The sequence below is a fragment of the Sminthopsis crassicaudata genome, chromosome 3 (assembly GCF_048593235.1).
Source record: "Sminthopsis crassicaudata isolate SCR6 chromosome 3, ASM4859323v1, whole genome shotgun sequence".
Taxonomy (NCBI): Eukaryota; Metazoa; Chordata; class Mammalia; order Dasyuromorphia; family Dasyuridae; genus Sminthopsis; species Sminthopsis crassicaudata.
In genome coordinates this window covers 619,049,122-619,065,204 of record NC_133619.1, presented here as the reverse complement: position 1 = coordinate 619,065,204, position 16,083 = coordinate 619,049,122, and the positions used below count along the sequence as shown (strand labels likewise).

The window sequence follows — 16,083 nt, the reverse complement described above, 5'->3', positions numbered from 1 at the left end:
GTTCATTCCCATTGGTTCTAGAGTCAGGAAATCTGACTTTTTATTGCTTGAAGGATCTTGAGGAAGTCAACCTCCCTGAGCTTCAATTTCCTCAACTATAAAATGGAGTGGTGGACTAGATGGCCCCTAAGCTCCCTTTTAGCTCAAGATCAATGATCCCATGTTCCTGTGACTCATTCTACATATGGGGAAACTGAGTCTCAAGCAGCCAAAATGATTTATCTTAGGTTACACAGAATAATAATAGCCTTTAGGTAGCATATTAAGGTTGGCCAAATGTCTCAATTAGCTCACATTGTCTCACCTAGAAAGGAGGGCGTACAGGCATTATGTTTTGCAAGTGAGATAAATGAGATTCAGAAAGTTACCCTCTCTAACTGTCCATTAGTGACATAGACACTCAGTTCATAAATGCTAGCCTACTAGGTCTCTCACTTTTTTACCACGTATCATGCTACCTCTCCTCCAAATTGTAGCAACCCGGAGACCATCTTCTCCGGCCTGGGCCTAGCCAAAGACATCCTCTCCAGCATCCCTAAGTGGTGGCCACCTGAAGACCTTTAGGGAAGGGGAATACCTGATCCTTTGAAGCAGGCTGTTGCATTTGTTTATTTTTAAAATGTGTACCCCTATTTTTTATATCACCCTTAATTCTAAATATAGCCTTTTCTCTTTTTCTGCCCAATGAGCCATTCATTGTAACAAAGGATAAAAAAAAAGAGGAGGGAAAAAAGCAGTTTAGTAAAATCACTGACTGAATCTGATGGTATAGATAATATTCCACTCCTAGTTCTCCACCAGAGATAGCTGATGACACAGTAGGTAGACCAGGGCTTCTTAAACTTTTTCTACACATGACTCCTTTTTGTCCAGAAATTTTTTTAATTATGGCTTTTTATTTACCAGATATGTGCATGGGTAATCTTCCGTCATTGACAATTGCAAAACCTTTTGTTCCAATTTTCCTCCTCCTTCCCCCTCCCCCCTCCCCTAGATGGCAGGTTGACCAATACATTTTAAATACAATATATGTATACATGTGCATACAGTTATTTTGCTGCACAAGAAAAATTGGATTTAGACATAAGGTAAAAATAACTTGAGAAAGGAATCAAAAATGCAAGCTGTCCAAGAAATTTGTATGGAATCCCAGGTCTATAGGTATATAAAATATGTATACAAAACAAACATTTACTGATAATAAACCACAATTTTGAGAGCCCCCTATTTAGTTATGGGATGCCATGTGAGGTTGTGACCCACAGTTTAAGAAGCTAGAGTACTAGCCCTGGCATCAGGAAGACCAGAGTTCAAACACCTCAGTCACTTCTGAGCTAGGTGACTGGACAAATCAGTTTATTTCTGTTTACCTCAGTTTCCTCAACTGTAAAATGGGGATAACAACAGTGACTACTTTGTAGGATTGTTGTGAGGATAAAATGAGAAAATGTTTTTAAAAAGCATTTAGCACACAATCTGGCATATGGTAGGCACTTAATACATGCTTATTTCCTTCCTTCTTTCCTGTAGTTGTAAAGTGCTTCCTTATCACAGTACCTGGAATATAGTAGATACCTAATAAGTGCTTGTTTACTTCCTTCTCCCTCTTCTTCTTTTCTTCTTCCTTCCTTCCTTCCTTCCTTCCTTCCTTCCTTCCTTCCTTCCTTCCTTCCTTCCTTCCTTCCTTCCTTCCTTCCTTATCCTTCCATTCTTCCTTCCATCCTTCCATCTTTCCTCCTTCCTTCCTTCTTTTCTCTCTCCCCTTCCTTCTTTTCTCCCTCCCCCTCCTTCTTTCTTTCCTTCCCTCCTTTCCTTCCTTCTTTCCTTCTTTTCTTCCTTCCTTCTTTTCTTCTTTCCTTCTTTCCTTTTTTCCTTCCTTCCTTACCTCTATTTCTGCACAGAATGGAGAAAGGTGGATTTATTCTCTCAACACTTCTTCAGGACCAAACTTTTTGGTTCTTATATTTGTATGATGTTTCCTTTCAGTTTTCTCATTCTTTCCATTAATATGGTTGTAGCCGGATTTTTCTCTTGATCCTGCTTTCTTTATTCTATATCATTTGTAGAATGTTTCTCATGCTTCTCTAAATGAAGGCATTTATTAAGCACTGAGCATATACCAGTTATTGGACTACATGGTAGGAATCCAGAAACCAAAACAAATTTGCTTCCTGCCTTCAAGAAAGACAACACCTATAAATGAGTGGTGGGAAAGAAAGGATGATTTGACTTGAATTCCCAGGAGAATGAATGCAATAATTGGGCAGTCCTGTGAATTCTTCATATTCATTATATCTTATGGGCAATAATGTTCTATTATATTTACGTTCATTTCCCCACTAATGGACAGCCAATGTTATTGGGAAGTTTTTGCATGGCTTCTCCCTATTGATCCAAATTCTGACTGGCAGAGCCAAGCAGCATTCTAATCCCTTTTGCATGATGGTCCCTGAACATTCTTGAAGAAAACTGTCTTCATATCTCCATGCTTAGAATCCCTAGCCCCTTCAGCTCATCTGTAATTGGTACCGAGTTAGTTTTTTTTTTAAATTAAAGCTTTTTTATTTTCAAAACATATGTTCAGATAATTTTTCAACATTGACCGAGGAAAAACCTTGTGTTCCAAATTTTCCCTTCCTTCCCCCTACCACATCCCTTAGATGGAAAGCAATCCAATGCATGTAATACATGTTAAAACATATATTAAATCCAATATATATAAACATATTTATACAATTATCTTGCTGCATAAGAAAAAATAGATCAAAAAGGAAAGAAAACGAGTAAGAAAACAAAATGCAAACAAACAAACAAAAAAAGTGAAAATGTTATGTTGAGATCCACATTCAGTTCTCTCTCTGGTACTTAGGAGAACCAGAATAAGAACTCAGATATCCCATTCCCTGAGTTGAGTGCTTTCTGTTGAACCATAGGACCCCTTAAGCAGGATGATGATAATGATAAAATGCTTTAAGGTTCATGAATCACTTTAGGAAGAAAACAAGCTTTTAGTAAACACATTCTGTGTGCCATCCATTGTAATAAGCTCTGGAATATAAATAGCAATAAAAAGAAAAATGGTTTCTGCCTTTTAGGAGCTTGCTTCCTAATGGGGAGGACAACACAACAAGTGAACTGAGCATCCCCACGGGGTAGGGGGTGTAGTTTTGAAGTCCACAGAAAATCATCAACAGAACCTGAATTCAAGGGGGGGAATAAAGGCTAACCTTCCTAGACCCCTTTACAAAATGCAAGCTCAGCAAGAACTGGCCAATTTGTTTTTTTTTTTTTTGTTGTTGTTTTGTTTTGTCTTTTTCCTGTATTATTTATTTATTTACATATTATATGTTGCCATCTTTTTTTTAATTTTAATTTTATTTTATAATTATAACATTTTTTTGACAGTACATATGCATGGGTAATTTTTTTACAACATTATCCATTGCACTTACTTCTATTCAGATTTTTTCCCTTCCTCCCCCAACCCCCTCCCTGAGATGGCAGGCAGTCTTATACATGTTAAATATATTACAGTATATTCTAGATACAATATATTTGTGTAGAACCGAATTTTTTGTTGCACAGGAAGAATTGGATTCAGAAGGTAAAAATAACAGTTTACATTCATTTCCCAGTGTTCCTTTTCTGGATGTAGCTGGTTCTGTCCATCATTAATCAATTGGAATTGGATTAGCTCTTCTCTATGTTGAAGAAATCCACTTCCATCAGCATACATCCTCGTACAGTATCATTGTTGAAGTGTATAATGATCTTCTGGTTCTGCTCGTTTCACTCAGCATCAGTTGATGTAAGTCTCTCCAGGCCTTTCTGTATTCCTCCTGCATCATTTCCTATAGAACAATAATATTCCATAACATTCATATACCATAGTTTACCCAACCATTCTCCAATTGATGGACATCCATTCATCTTCCAGCTTCTAGCCACTATGAAAAGGGCTGCCACAAACATTTTGGCACATACAGGTCCCTTTCCCTTCTTTAGTAGTTCCTTGGGATATAAGCCCAGTAGTAGTATGGCTGGGTCAAAGGGTATGCACATTTTGATAACTTTTTGGGCATAATTCCAGATTGCTCTCCAGAATGGTTGGATTCTTTCACAACTCCGCCAACAATGCATCAGTGTCCCAGTTTTCCCACAGCCCCTCCAACATTCATTGTTATTTGTTCCTGTCATCTTAGCCAATCTGACAGGTGTGTAATGATACCTCAGAGTTGTCTTAATTTGCATTTCTCTGATCAATAGTGATTTGGAACACTCTTTCATATGAGTGGAAATAGTTTTAATTTCATCATCTGAAAATTGTCTGTTCATATCCTTTGACCATTTATCAATTGGAGAATGGCTTGATTTCTTATAAATTAAAGTCAATTCTCTGTATATTTTGGAGATGAGGCCTTTATCAGAACCTTTAACTGTAAAAATTTTTTCCCAATTTGTTACTTCCCTTCTAATCTTATTTGCATTAGTTTTGTTTGTGCAGAAACTTTTTAATTTGGTGTAATCAAAATGTTCTATTTTGTGATCAATAATGGTCTCTAGTTCTCCCTTGGACACAAACTCTTTCCTCCTCCACAAGTCTGAGAGGTAAACCATCCCATGTTCCTCCAATTTATTTATGATTTCGTTCTTTATGCCTAAATCTTGGACCCATTTTGATCTAATCTTAGTATGTGGTGTTAAATGTGGGTCCATGCCTAGTTTCTGCCATACTAATTTCCAGTTTTCCCAGCAGTTTTTGTCAAATAATGAATTCTTATCCCAAAATTTGGGATCTTTGGGTTTGTCAAAGATTAGATTGCTATTTTTATTCACTATTTTGCCCTGTGAACCTAACCTATGCCACTGATCAACTAGTCTATTTCTTAGCCAATACCAAATGGTTTTGGTGACTGTTGCTTTATAATATAGCTTTAAATCAGGTACACTTAGACCACCTTCCTCTGACTTTTTTTTCATTAGTTCCCTTGCAATTCTCGACCTTTTATTCTTCCATATGAATTTTGTTGTTATTTTTTCTAGGTCATTAAAATAGTTTCTTGGGAGTCTGATTGGTATAGCACTAAATAAATAGATTAGTTTGGGGAGTATTGTCATCTTTATTATATTCGCTCGGCCTATCCAAGAACACTGAATGTCTTTCCAATTATTTAAATCTGACTTTATTTTTGTGGCAAGTGTTTTGTAATTTTGCTCATATAATTCCTGACTCTCCTTTGGTAGCTATATTCCCAAATATTTTATACTATCGACTGTTATTTTGAATGGAATTGCTCTTTGTATCTCTTGTTGTTGGATTGTGTTGGTAATGTATAAAAATCCTGAGGATTTATGTGGATTTATTTTGTATCCTGCGACTTTGCTAAAATTCTGAATTATTTCTAATAGCTTTTTAGCAGAGTCTTTGGGGTTCTCTAAGTATACCATCATGTCATCTGCGAAAAGTGACAATTTGATTTCCTCATTTCCTACTCAAATTCCTTGAATCTCTTTCTCGGCTCTTATTGCCGAGGCTGGTGTTTCTAGTACTATATTGAATAATAATGGTGATAGTGGGCAACCTTGTTTCACTCCTGATCTTACAGGGAAAGGTTCTAGTTTATCACCATTACATATGATGTTTACTGAAGGTTTTAAATATATGCTCCTTTAATCCAATTCCAATTGATTAATGATGGACAGAACCAGCTACATCCAGAAAAGGAACACTGGGAAATGAATGTAAACTGTTATTTTTACCTTCTGAATCCAATTCTTCCTGTGCAACAAAAAATTCGATTCTACACACATATATTGTATCTAGAATATACTGTAATATATTTAACATATATAAGACTGCTTGCCATCTGGGGGAGGGGGTTGGGGGAGGAAGGGAAAAAATCTGAATAGAAGTAAGTGCAAGGGATAATGTTGTAAAAAATTACCCTTGCATATGTACTGTCAAAAAAATGTTATAATTATAAAATAAAATAAAAATTAAAAATAAATAAATAAATAAATAAATATATGCTCCTTATTATTTTAAGGAATAGTCCATTTATTCCTATACTCTCAAGCGTTTTTAGTAGGAATGGATGTTGGATTTTATCAAATGCCTTTTCTGTATCTATTGAGATGATCATATGGTTTTTATTAATTTGATTATTAATATGGTCAATTATACTAATAGTTTTCCTAATATTAAACCAGCCCTGCATTCCTGGTATAAATCCCACTTGGTCATAGTGTATTATCCTGGGGATGATTTTCTGAAGTCTATTTGCTAATATCTTATTTAAGATTTTAGCATCAATATTCATTAAGGAAATTGGTCTATAGTTTTCTTTCTCAGTTTTCGATCTACCTGGTTTAGGTATCAGTACCATGTCTGTGTCATAGAAGGAATTTGGTAGGACTCCTTCAATCCCTATTTTTTCAAATAGTTTACATAGCATTGGAGTTAGTTGTTCTTTAAATGTTTGGTAGAATTCACCTGTAAATCCATCTGGTCCTGGGGACTTTTTCTTAGGAAGTTGGTTAATAGCTTGGTCTATTTCTTTTTCTGAGATGGGACTATTTAGACTACTTACTTCTTCCTCTGTTAATCTGGGTAAGCTATATTTTTGAAGGTATTCTTTCATTTCATTTAAGTTATCGAATTTATCGGCATAAAGTTGAGCAAAGTAGCTCCTAACAATTGTTCTAATTTCCTCTTCATTAGTGATGAGTTCACCCTTTTCATTTTCAAGACTATCAATTTGCTTTTTCTCTTTCCTTTTTTTAATCAGGTTTACTAAGGGTTTGTCTATTTTGTTGGTTTTTTCATAAAACCAACTCTTAGTTTTATTAATTAATTCAATAGTTTTTTTACTTTCAATTTTATTAATCTCACCTTTTATTTTTTGAATTTCAAGTTTTGTGTTTGTCTGGGGGTTTTTAACTTGTTCCTTTTCTAGCAATTTTAGTTGTAAACCCAATTCGTTGGCCCTCTCTTTCTCTATTTTATGCAAGTAGGCCTGTAGAGATATAAAACTTCCCCTTATTACTGCCTTGGCTGTATCCCACACATTTTGGTATGATGTCTCATTATTGTCATTTTCTTGGGTGAAGTTATTAATTATGTCTATGATTTGCTGTTTTACCCAATCATTCTTTAGTATAAGATTATTTAGTTTCCAATTATTTTTTTGGTCTATTTTCCCCTGGCTTTTTATTAAATGTTATTTTGATTGCATTATGGTCTGAAAAGGATGCATTTACTATTTCTGCCTTACTGCATTTGATTTTGAGGTTTTTATGCCCTAGTATATGATCAATTTTTGTATAGGTTCCATGAACTGCTGAGAAGAAAGTATATTCCTTTCTGTCTCCATTTAGCTTTCGCCAAAGATCTATCATATCAAACTTTTCTAGTATTCTATTTACCTCTTTGACTTCTTTCTTATTTATTTTGTGGTTTGATTTATCTAATTCTGAGAGTGCAAGGTTGAGATCTCCCGCTATTATAGTTTTGCTAACTAATTCCTCTTGCAGCTCTCTTAATTTCTCTTTTAAGAATTTAGATGCTGCACCACTTGGTGCATATATGTTTAATATTGATACTGCTTCATTATTGATGCTGCCCTTTAGCAGGATATAATGCCCTTCCTTATCTCTTTTAATTAGATCAATTTTTGTTTTTGCTTGATCTGAGATGAGGATGGCTACTCCTGCTTTTTTGGTTTTGCCTGAGGCATAATAGATTCTGCTCCACCCTTTTACTTTTAGTTTGAATATCTCACCCTGTTTCAGGTGTGTTTCCTGTAAACAACATATAGTAGGATTCTGACTTTTAATCCAGTCTGCTAACTGCTTCCTCTTTATGAGGCAGTTTGCCCCATTCACATTTATGGTTAGAAGGACTAATTCTATATTGCTTGCCATCCTATTAACCCCTGCTTATGCTTTTCCCCTTTCCTTCCCTTTTACCCTCCTATCCAGTATTAAACTGGTGAACACCACTTGCTTTTCACAGCCCTCCCTTTTTAGGATCCCTCCCCCACCTTAAAGATCCTCCCCTTATTTTACCCCTTTTCCTCGAAATTACTGTATTCCCTTCCCCTTAGCTTACTCCTTCCCTTTCACTTTTCAATGAAGTGGAAGAAGTTTCACCATAAATCGAATATGTCTATTGATACACGCTATGTTCATCTCCCTCCTTTCTTTCTTTCAGATATAATAGGTTACCTTTGCCTCTTCATGAGATGTAGTACCACCACTTTACAGTTATTTACGATATAATCTTCTTTCCACCTCTAGTTTCTAAGACAAGTTGTACATATGTTCTTTACATATTTTTTTGACAGAAGTATAGTTCTCAAGATTTCTTTTTACCTTTTTAGAAATCTCTTGAGTTCTGTATTTGAAGATCAAACCTTTTATGTAGGTCTGGTTTTTTCATCAAAAATAGATGGAATTCATTTATTTCATTAAATGTCCATCTTCTTCCCTGGAAAACGATGCTCATTCTTGCTGGGTAAGTTATTCTTGGCTGCATACCAAGTTCCTTAGCCTTTCGGAATATCATGTTCCAGGCCCTGCGAAGAACTGGCCAATTTGAAAAGGCAGAGCAGACCTTACTGAGGGGTACTCCAGGGTCAGCACCCTATAGCATGTTCAAGGATGAGGAGGTCCAAGTGCTGAAGGAAACTCTAAGGTGACAAATGGTATGATATTCAAATCCAGGAAACAGGCTAGGAAGGATTCAAGTTTTACATGTATGCTCTCATTTGATCCTCACAGCAATTTTGTGAACTATAGGTGTCAAACTAAATTCATCATTAATACTAAATTCAACATTAATACATTAATAAAAATTATCTGCAGGCCCATTGATTAGGCTGGGAGTCACAGAGACAATTACCTGCAGATTTTATTTATGCGTAGAGTGCAGGCTCATCTGCATGAAAAAACAGAGAGCCAAAGCATCAACTTTAGCAACCTTATGTAGAATGGGAATAAGCTTGAAGATCCCTTCTGCCTCTCCATCTATAAGCCTGTGACCAACAAAGAGCGTTCTGGATCATGGATCTAATTCTATGATTTGATAAGATGCAACATTACAGGATTCTCATTGAAAAGAAAGTATTATGCAGTCTGAGGTGCAAGGTCATTATTGATCCCTTGATGGTCTAACTGACCAGTTTTGTTCTCTATAAGATGAGGAGATCAGACTAGATGATCCATAAGGTTTTTTTTCTAAATGAGAACTTCAATCAGTCCCTCCCAGATTAAATTCATTGTGCTTGTCTGGTGGGTTGTACTGTCCTGGGTGGCCACAAGGTGGCACCGAAACCTATTCACTGCTCTTCAGTTCCCTCAAGAACTCTTAAGATCATAAAATTGGAATTATGGGGGTTATAATTTTATATAATTATATTAGTGTATATTAAGTCCTTATCACACTGTCTGGAACTTAGGAGGTGCTTAATTAATGTTTGTTGATTGACTGACTTAATGATAACTTAAATACAGAAGTAAAATCAGTCAACAAACCTTTATTAATTGTTTGTTATGTGCCAGGTATTACGCTAAGTGTTGAGGGGGCCAGAACAAAGTGTGTGGGGGGGGAGCCAGTGCCTTCCTTCAAGCTGCCATTTATTAGGGACATCTCCCCCTTTCTCTGGGCACTCTCTGGCCTCTTCCAGTTCTGAGATTCTGTGATTTTCTGGAGGACTAGAAAAGAAAGTGGATTCATCTGGCCCTCACTGTTAAGTAGTTTAAGTAGTTTATAGTCCTCTATCTGTCTGTTCTCTATCTGTTCAGAGGGTAATCTCTCTGGATAAAATAATATTTATCTTGGAGCATCTCTTTTTGAGTTCCCCATATCCAAAGAAAAGCTCCACTTCATCTTTCTATAAATACTGGGCCTGCTCATGCTAATGCTAATTCGGGGAGTTGTTATCTCCACAGGCACCTTGGAGAAGGACACCGTCTGTGAACCCTGCCCTCCTGGGACCTTTTCCAACTACAGCTCCAGTGCCAAAGATTGTCTGCCTAATCCTAGGTAACCCTGGGGCTCCATGGGTAGGCAAGCTGGGGAGGAGCTCTCCGAGGGCATGAGGATAGACCAGATGACCTCTGGGGGATCCCTTCCCACTTGAAGAGCTGGCATCCTAAGACTGAATGAGAAAGAAGGCAGAATAGAATCAGATGCAAAGCTGGGTGGTCCAGAGGCGACCCGTGGGCGTCAGGGAAGAGTGAGATGGAGGCTGGAATACAGGTCTACAACAGGGAAAGCTTCCTGGAGGAGGCGGGTCTTGGAAGACTGAGTGGGGTGGGTGGATTCTTTTTCTGTCATCCCAAAGTCAGTTCCAGATGCTTCCAAGTATACCAGGAACTGGGGGCTGGTACCTTCTCCTAGAGACTGGAATACTGTCCTTCTGCCAGGACAGCGAGTGAGGAAATGGCCAATCCTTGGCATTATCATTTGGCATACAGAGTGTACTCAGGAGTACCAGACTTCATCATCAGCTTACGCGCTCTCTTCCCCTGCCAGGATCACAAACATTACAGAGCCTTCCAACACCACAGCTGATTGGAGTCTAACCCATGACACTGAGACGGTCTCACCATCTCTCACTGGAAGACCCAATCCAGGTAATTCCTTGTTTCTGATGGAGTAGGGGAAGGCCACTGGAGACTTCTTTACCCCAAAGGCAAAAAGGGTCTGCCCCCAAGAACAACAAGGTGGGCATGGGGGAGAGAGCATTTCTTATTTACTAACATTTCCCAGGGAAACCTGAAGTCAAGAGGTAATGTGTTACAATGGAGAGAGTATTAGGTCCAGAGTAAGAGAATCTGAGCTTAAAATTCTCTCTCTCTCTCTCTTTTTCTCTTGTTCTTACTCTCCTTCCTTCCTTCCTTATTTCCTTCCTTCTTTCTTCTTTCCTTCCTTCCTTCTTCCTTCCTTTCATCTTTCCTTTCATCTTTTCTTTCATCTTTCCTTCCTTTTTCCCTTCCTTTCTCCCTCCTTCCCTTCCTTTCTTCTTTCTTTTTTCCTTCATTCCCTCCTTTTTTGTTTTCCTCCCTCTGTCCTCCCTTCCTTCTTCCTTCCTTGTTTCCTTCCTTCCTTCCTAGGGGTCCTCAGACCTTTGTGTCAGTACATTTCTAACCCTGTCCTTCCTTTTCTCCCTTCCTTCCTTTCTTCTTTTTTTCTTTTAAAAGCATTTCTCTGTATTTCTCTGTATCATATGTTTTTCTTGTCACTTTGATTTCTCAGTCCACTTCTGATTCTTCTCTACCTGGAGAACAATCCCTTGTGACAAATAAAAAAGAGAGAGGTAAATAAAACAGATTAGCAAACATAATGGACCCACTAATCAATGTTCCATACATATCGATCATTCCCCTCCTCTGAAGAGAAAGAGGGGAGGTCCAGCTCTGTCTTTTCATGGGACTTGTGAATGAGGACAGTATGGTATAGTGGAAAAGATTTAGTCTTAGAATCCAATCTTTCACTGAATTGTAGTTCTAGCTGAACTTGAGAGTCATTTTACTTTTCTCAGTCTCAGTTTCTTTTCCTATAAAATGTCTATTTCCTTGCCTATAAAATGAGAAAGTTGATGTAGATCAGAGCTTCTTAACTTGGGGGTCTGTAGAATACCTAAAGGGTCTATGGGTAGATTTCAGGGAATTTGTGAAATTGGATAGTAAAAATATTAAATCTTTATTTCAACATGATTGGTTTCCTTGAATAATTTTGTGAATTTTATTTTATTCATCTAAAAACATTATTCTGAGAAGGGATCCATAGACTTTACCTGAGATGCCATGACAATAACACAAAGGTGAAGGAAGCCTGATTAGATAATCTCCATGGATTTCTGGCTCCAAAATCTATGGTCCTCCAGGGAGCCTAGCACAGAAAAAGAAGCATGGGCCTGGCACTGTTGGTAGATCCATGAATGAATACAACCACCCTGGAAAGCAATCTGGAATTATAGTAACTAAACACTGTATTCCATTTGATCCAATGTCCATGTTTAAGCCTATGTTCAAAAAATTATCAGAGAAAGGCATTGAGATTCTGTCTGTACAGAAATATTTATAGCAGCTCTTTTTTGCAGTGATTAAAACAAACAAACAACTGGAAATTGAGAAGCTGCCCATCAACTGAGTTTTGGATGAATAAATTGTAGTATATAAGTATGATAAAGTACTCTTGTATTATTATTATTATTTTTTTTTTTTTGAGGCTGGGGTTAAGTGACTTGCCCAGGGTCACACAGCTAGGAAGTGTTAAGTGTCTGAGACCAGATTTGAACTCGGGTCCTCCTGAATTCAAGGCTGGTGCTCTATCTACTGCACCGCCTAGCTGCCCCAAGTACTCTTGTATTATAAGAAATATCATTTTTTTCTTTTTTTATTTACAAAACATATGCATAGGTAATTTTTCAACATTGACCCTTGCAAAACTTTCTGTCCCAAATTTTTCCCTCTTTTCTCCACTCCTCTCCCCAGATGGCAGGTAGTCCAATACATGTTAAATATGTTAAAATATATGTTAAGTCCAATGTATGTATACATAGTTATATAGTTAGTTATCTTGCTGCACAAGAAAAATTGGATCAAGGAAAAAACTGAGAAAGAAAACAAAATGCAAGCCAACAACAACAGAGAGAGTGAGAATGCTGTGTTGTGATCCACACTTACTTCCCACACTCCTCTCTCTGGATGTAGATGGCTCACTTCATCATTGAACAATTGGAATTAGTTTCAATCATTTCATTGTTGAAGATGGCCATGTCCATCAGAATTGATCATCATATAATCTTGTTGTTGTCATGTACAATGATCTCCTGGTCCTGCTCATTTCACTCAGCATCAGTATCATGTCAGTCTCTCTGGGTCTCTCTGGAAAATATATAATTTGAAATATAACTTGTAAGAACTAGTGCAGAATGAAACAAGCAGAGAACAATGTATACTATGTATAAATGTTATAAAAATGAACAATTTTGAAAGAAGCAAAACCAAGCGAACAATTTGTACAGTAGCAACAGCATTTAAAAGACCAAAAACTCTAAAGCTATAAGAACTATGATTAATGCTTCAAGCATCCATGGATCCAGAGGGTGGATATTGAAAAGTTCTCTCTGCCTTCTGATAGAGAAGTGAAAGATTCACAGTGCAGAACAAGATGTATATTTTTTCAACATAGAAACTGGGGAAAGTATTTTATTAACTATATGTATTTGCTGCAAGGAGTTTGTTTTCTCTTTTTCTTCTAGTGGGGTTGAGATTGGAAGGGAGAAAAAAAATCCTGTTCGTTAAAAAATACTAAAAATGGAAAGACTGAGGAATTATAGATGTAGAATGTTATATGCATTTTCAAATGAGGTCAGTGTATTGCTAGTTTAGGTCTCAAAAGGCAAAGGTAATTTTGAAAAGTTTGTAATATAAGAATAAAACACATCAGTATAACAAAAGAGAAAAAGGAGAGAAAAGGAGGGAGGAGAGAAGAGAGAAAGAAAAAGAGATGTGGGGAAGGAGGTGGAGAAGGAAGGGAAAGAAAGCGAGAAAGAGACAGGAAGAGAAGGGACAAAAGGGACAGAGAGAATGGGGGAAAGGGAGAGGAGGGAAAGAGAGAGAGAGAGAGAGAGAAAGAGAGAGACAGAGACAGAAAGACAGAGAGACACAAAGGGAAAGAAGAGGAGAGAAGAGACAAAGAGGGGAAAGACAGAGAAAGAGAGAGGAAAAACAAAGAGAAGAAAGAGTGAGAGAGAAGAGGGAAAGAGAGGAGAGAAAGAAAAGAGGGGCAGAGACAGAGAGAGAAGAAATAGTGACAGAAAGGAGAGAGGGTGAAGAGAGAAAGAGAGAGAGACAGAGAGAGAGACAGAGAGAAGGGAGAAGAGACAAAAAGAAGAAAAGAGACACAGAGAGGAGAGGAAAGACAGACAGAAAAAGAGAAGAAACAGAAGAGAGAATAAGAAAAGAGAGAGACAGAAAGAGACAAGAAGAGAAAGAATAGGAGAGGAGACACACAGAGAAAAGAAAAGACAGAGAAAGAGAGAGGGGAAACAAAGAGAAGAAAGAGAGAGAGAAGAGGAAAAGAGAGAGACTGAGAGAAGAAAAAGACAGAGAAAGAGGGAAAGAAAAACAGAAAGAGATCAAAAAGAGAAAGAAAAGAGAGACAGAGAGAGAGAAGAGAGAAATACGACAGAGGGGAGAGGAAGTGAAGAGAGACACAGAGAAAAGAGACAAAAAGAGAGAAGGGATGAGAAGAGCCACAGAGAGGAGAGGAAAGACAGAGAAAGAAGAAACAGAAGAGAGAATGAGAGAGAAGAAAGAGAGAGAGAGAGAGGAGAGAAAGAATGAGAGAAAAGGAAAAGAGACAGAAAGAGAGAAAGGAGATGCAGAGACAGAGAGGAGAGTGACAGACAGAGAAAAAGAGACAGAAACAAAGAGACATAGAGGAAAGAGAAGCAACAGAGACAAAAAAGAGGAGAGAGAGAAATAGAAGAGAGAAACAAAAAGAGAGAAGAAATAGAGTGAGAGAGACAGAGACAGAAACAGAGAGACAGAATCAGACAGAGACAGACAGAAAGACAAAGTGCAAGAGAGAGAGCTAGGTGATCCCCCAGAATCCCCGGGACTCTGGCTGTTTGGTGGGGTTGGGTTGACAAGGTCCCCCCCCCAATTGGTTGTATCAGGGAATTTCTTCCCCAGTCTTTATGGGGATTGGAGTGGAGCTCTTGTGTTGCAGGGTCCAAGCCTCTTTTCTGGGTGATGACTATCTTTGCTGTGATGTTTGGTTTGGTTGTGTTCCTGGTCTGCCAGCAGAAGGCCTGCAGGAAGGGGATTCTGCAAAGTGAGTGCATGTTCTGCCCCTGGAGCCTTTGTTGGTGGGGAGTGGGGAGGAGGGACTGCTTGGTGTCCAATGGGGTTCCCAGCTCAGGACACTGGGTTTCTATAACATGGTGATGTAGAATGATCACTGGACTTAGAGGCTAGTGTAAGACCACTGCTGCCATGGGCTCCTCCTTTGTTGGATACCTGCCCCATGGACAAGGCACTTTACCCCTCCAAGACCTCAGTTTCCTCATCTGTAAGATAGTGATGACAAGAGTATGTTCTCTGACCCAGGGCTTAAAATCCCACCTCTGACACTTCCTACACAGCTCTATGACCTTGCCTGCTGAACTGCCTTGGAACTCACGTGGGAAATGCAGAGCTCAGACAAGGTGGCCTTTGAGGCTTCTCCAGCTCTCCATCTGGAACCTTGTTATTAATTCCTGTTCACTGGCCACCTCCTTCCTGGGCTTGTGAGGAAGTCACTTTGTAGCCCTTAAAGTACTTGTAAAAATAGGCATTATTATTATTGTTGTTTTTGTTATTGTTATTCCTTATTTTGCTCTTGCTCCTAAGAGTCTAGAAAGTCTAAGAACTGGCCCTTGCAGGTTTTCCATCTTCTCTTTCAGAGCTTCATCTCTATTCTGGCCAAAGCTTCCAACCCAAGGTCAAATCTTTGGGTAAGTACAAGGAGGAGGTGTGTGTGGTCAGGTGGAGAAAGAGAGCATTGGCTGAGCAGGAGGAGCTTGACCTTGAGCATGATCTTCCCTCTTTCTGGAACTCAACTCTGCTTACTATAAAATAAAAATCTGATAAAAGGGGGATGGAGCAGGAAAGAAAGAGGAAACGATTGACTGGTTGCAGTTTATGCACTCCTGTGATCCTGCCTTGTCTACCTCCAGCATCCTTGAGAGTTGTTCTTCTAAGGGATAATTTTTTAAATCCATCTCAGTATTTATTTTTTCTTCTTTTTATACTTATCACCATCACAGATAACTCTTAGATTCATTCTTTTTCTTTCATTCGTTCATTTGCTCAACACATTTTTATTAATTCAATTCAATTAAACTTGATAAGCATTTATGAAAGTCCTACTATGTGCCAAGCTGTTCTAGGTTCTGGGAACAAAGAGACAAAAACATCATTCCCCTCAGTGATATTCTGTTCAATTTGATGGGACCCAGACAAGGAAACTTTTCTTTGGAGAAAGAAAGTTAGTCACTAGAGGAATTAGAAAAAACCTGAAAGAAC

General features: G+C 38.1%; 1 protein-coding gene across 4 annotated transcripts in view; it reads left to right on the top strand.

Annotated features, from left to right (window-relative positions):
• Positions 1–16,083, top strand: part of TNFRSF8 (TNF receptor superfamily member 8) — an 81,725-nt gene that overhangs the window by 51,750 nt on the left and 13,892 nt on the right. For 2 of the 4 annotated variants that reach the window (XM_074306235.1, XM_074306234.1), the window contains exons 5-8: positions 9,952–10,045; positions 10,538–10,638; positions 14,747–14,851; positions 15,462–15,512. In XM_074306235.1, the coding sequence (XP_074162336.1) occupies positions 9,952–10,045; positions 10,538–10,638; positions 14,747–14,851; positions 15,462–15,512 (351 nt within the window). The remainder of the gene's footprint in view (positions 1–9,951; positions 10,046–10,537; positions 10,639–14,746; positions 14,852–15,461; positions 15,513–16,083) is intronic. The other 2 variants (XM_074306238.1, XM_074306236.1) reach the window with 1 other exon arrangement.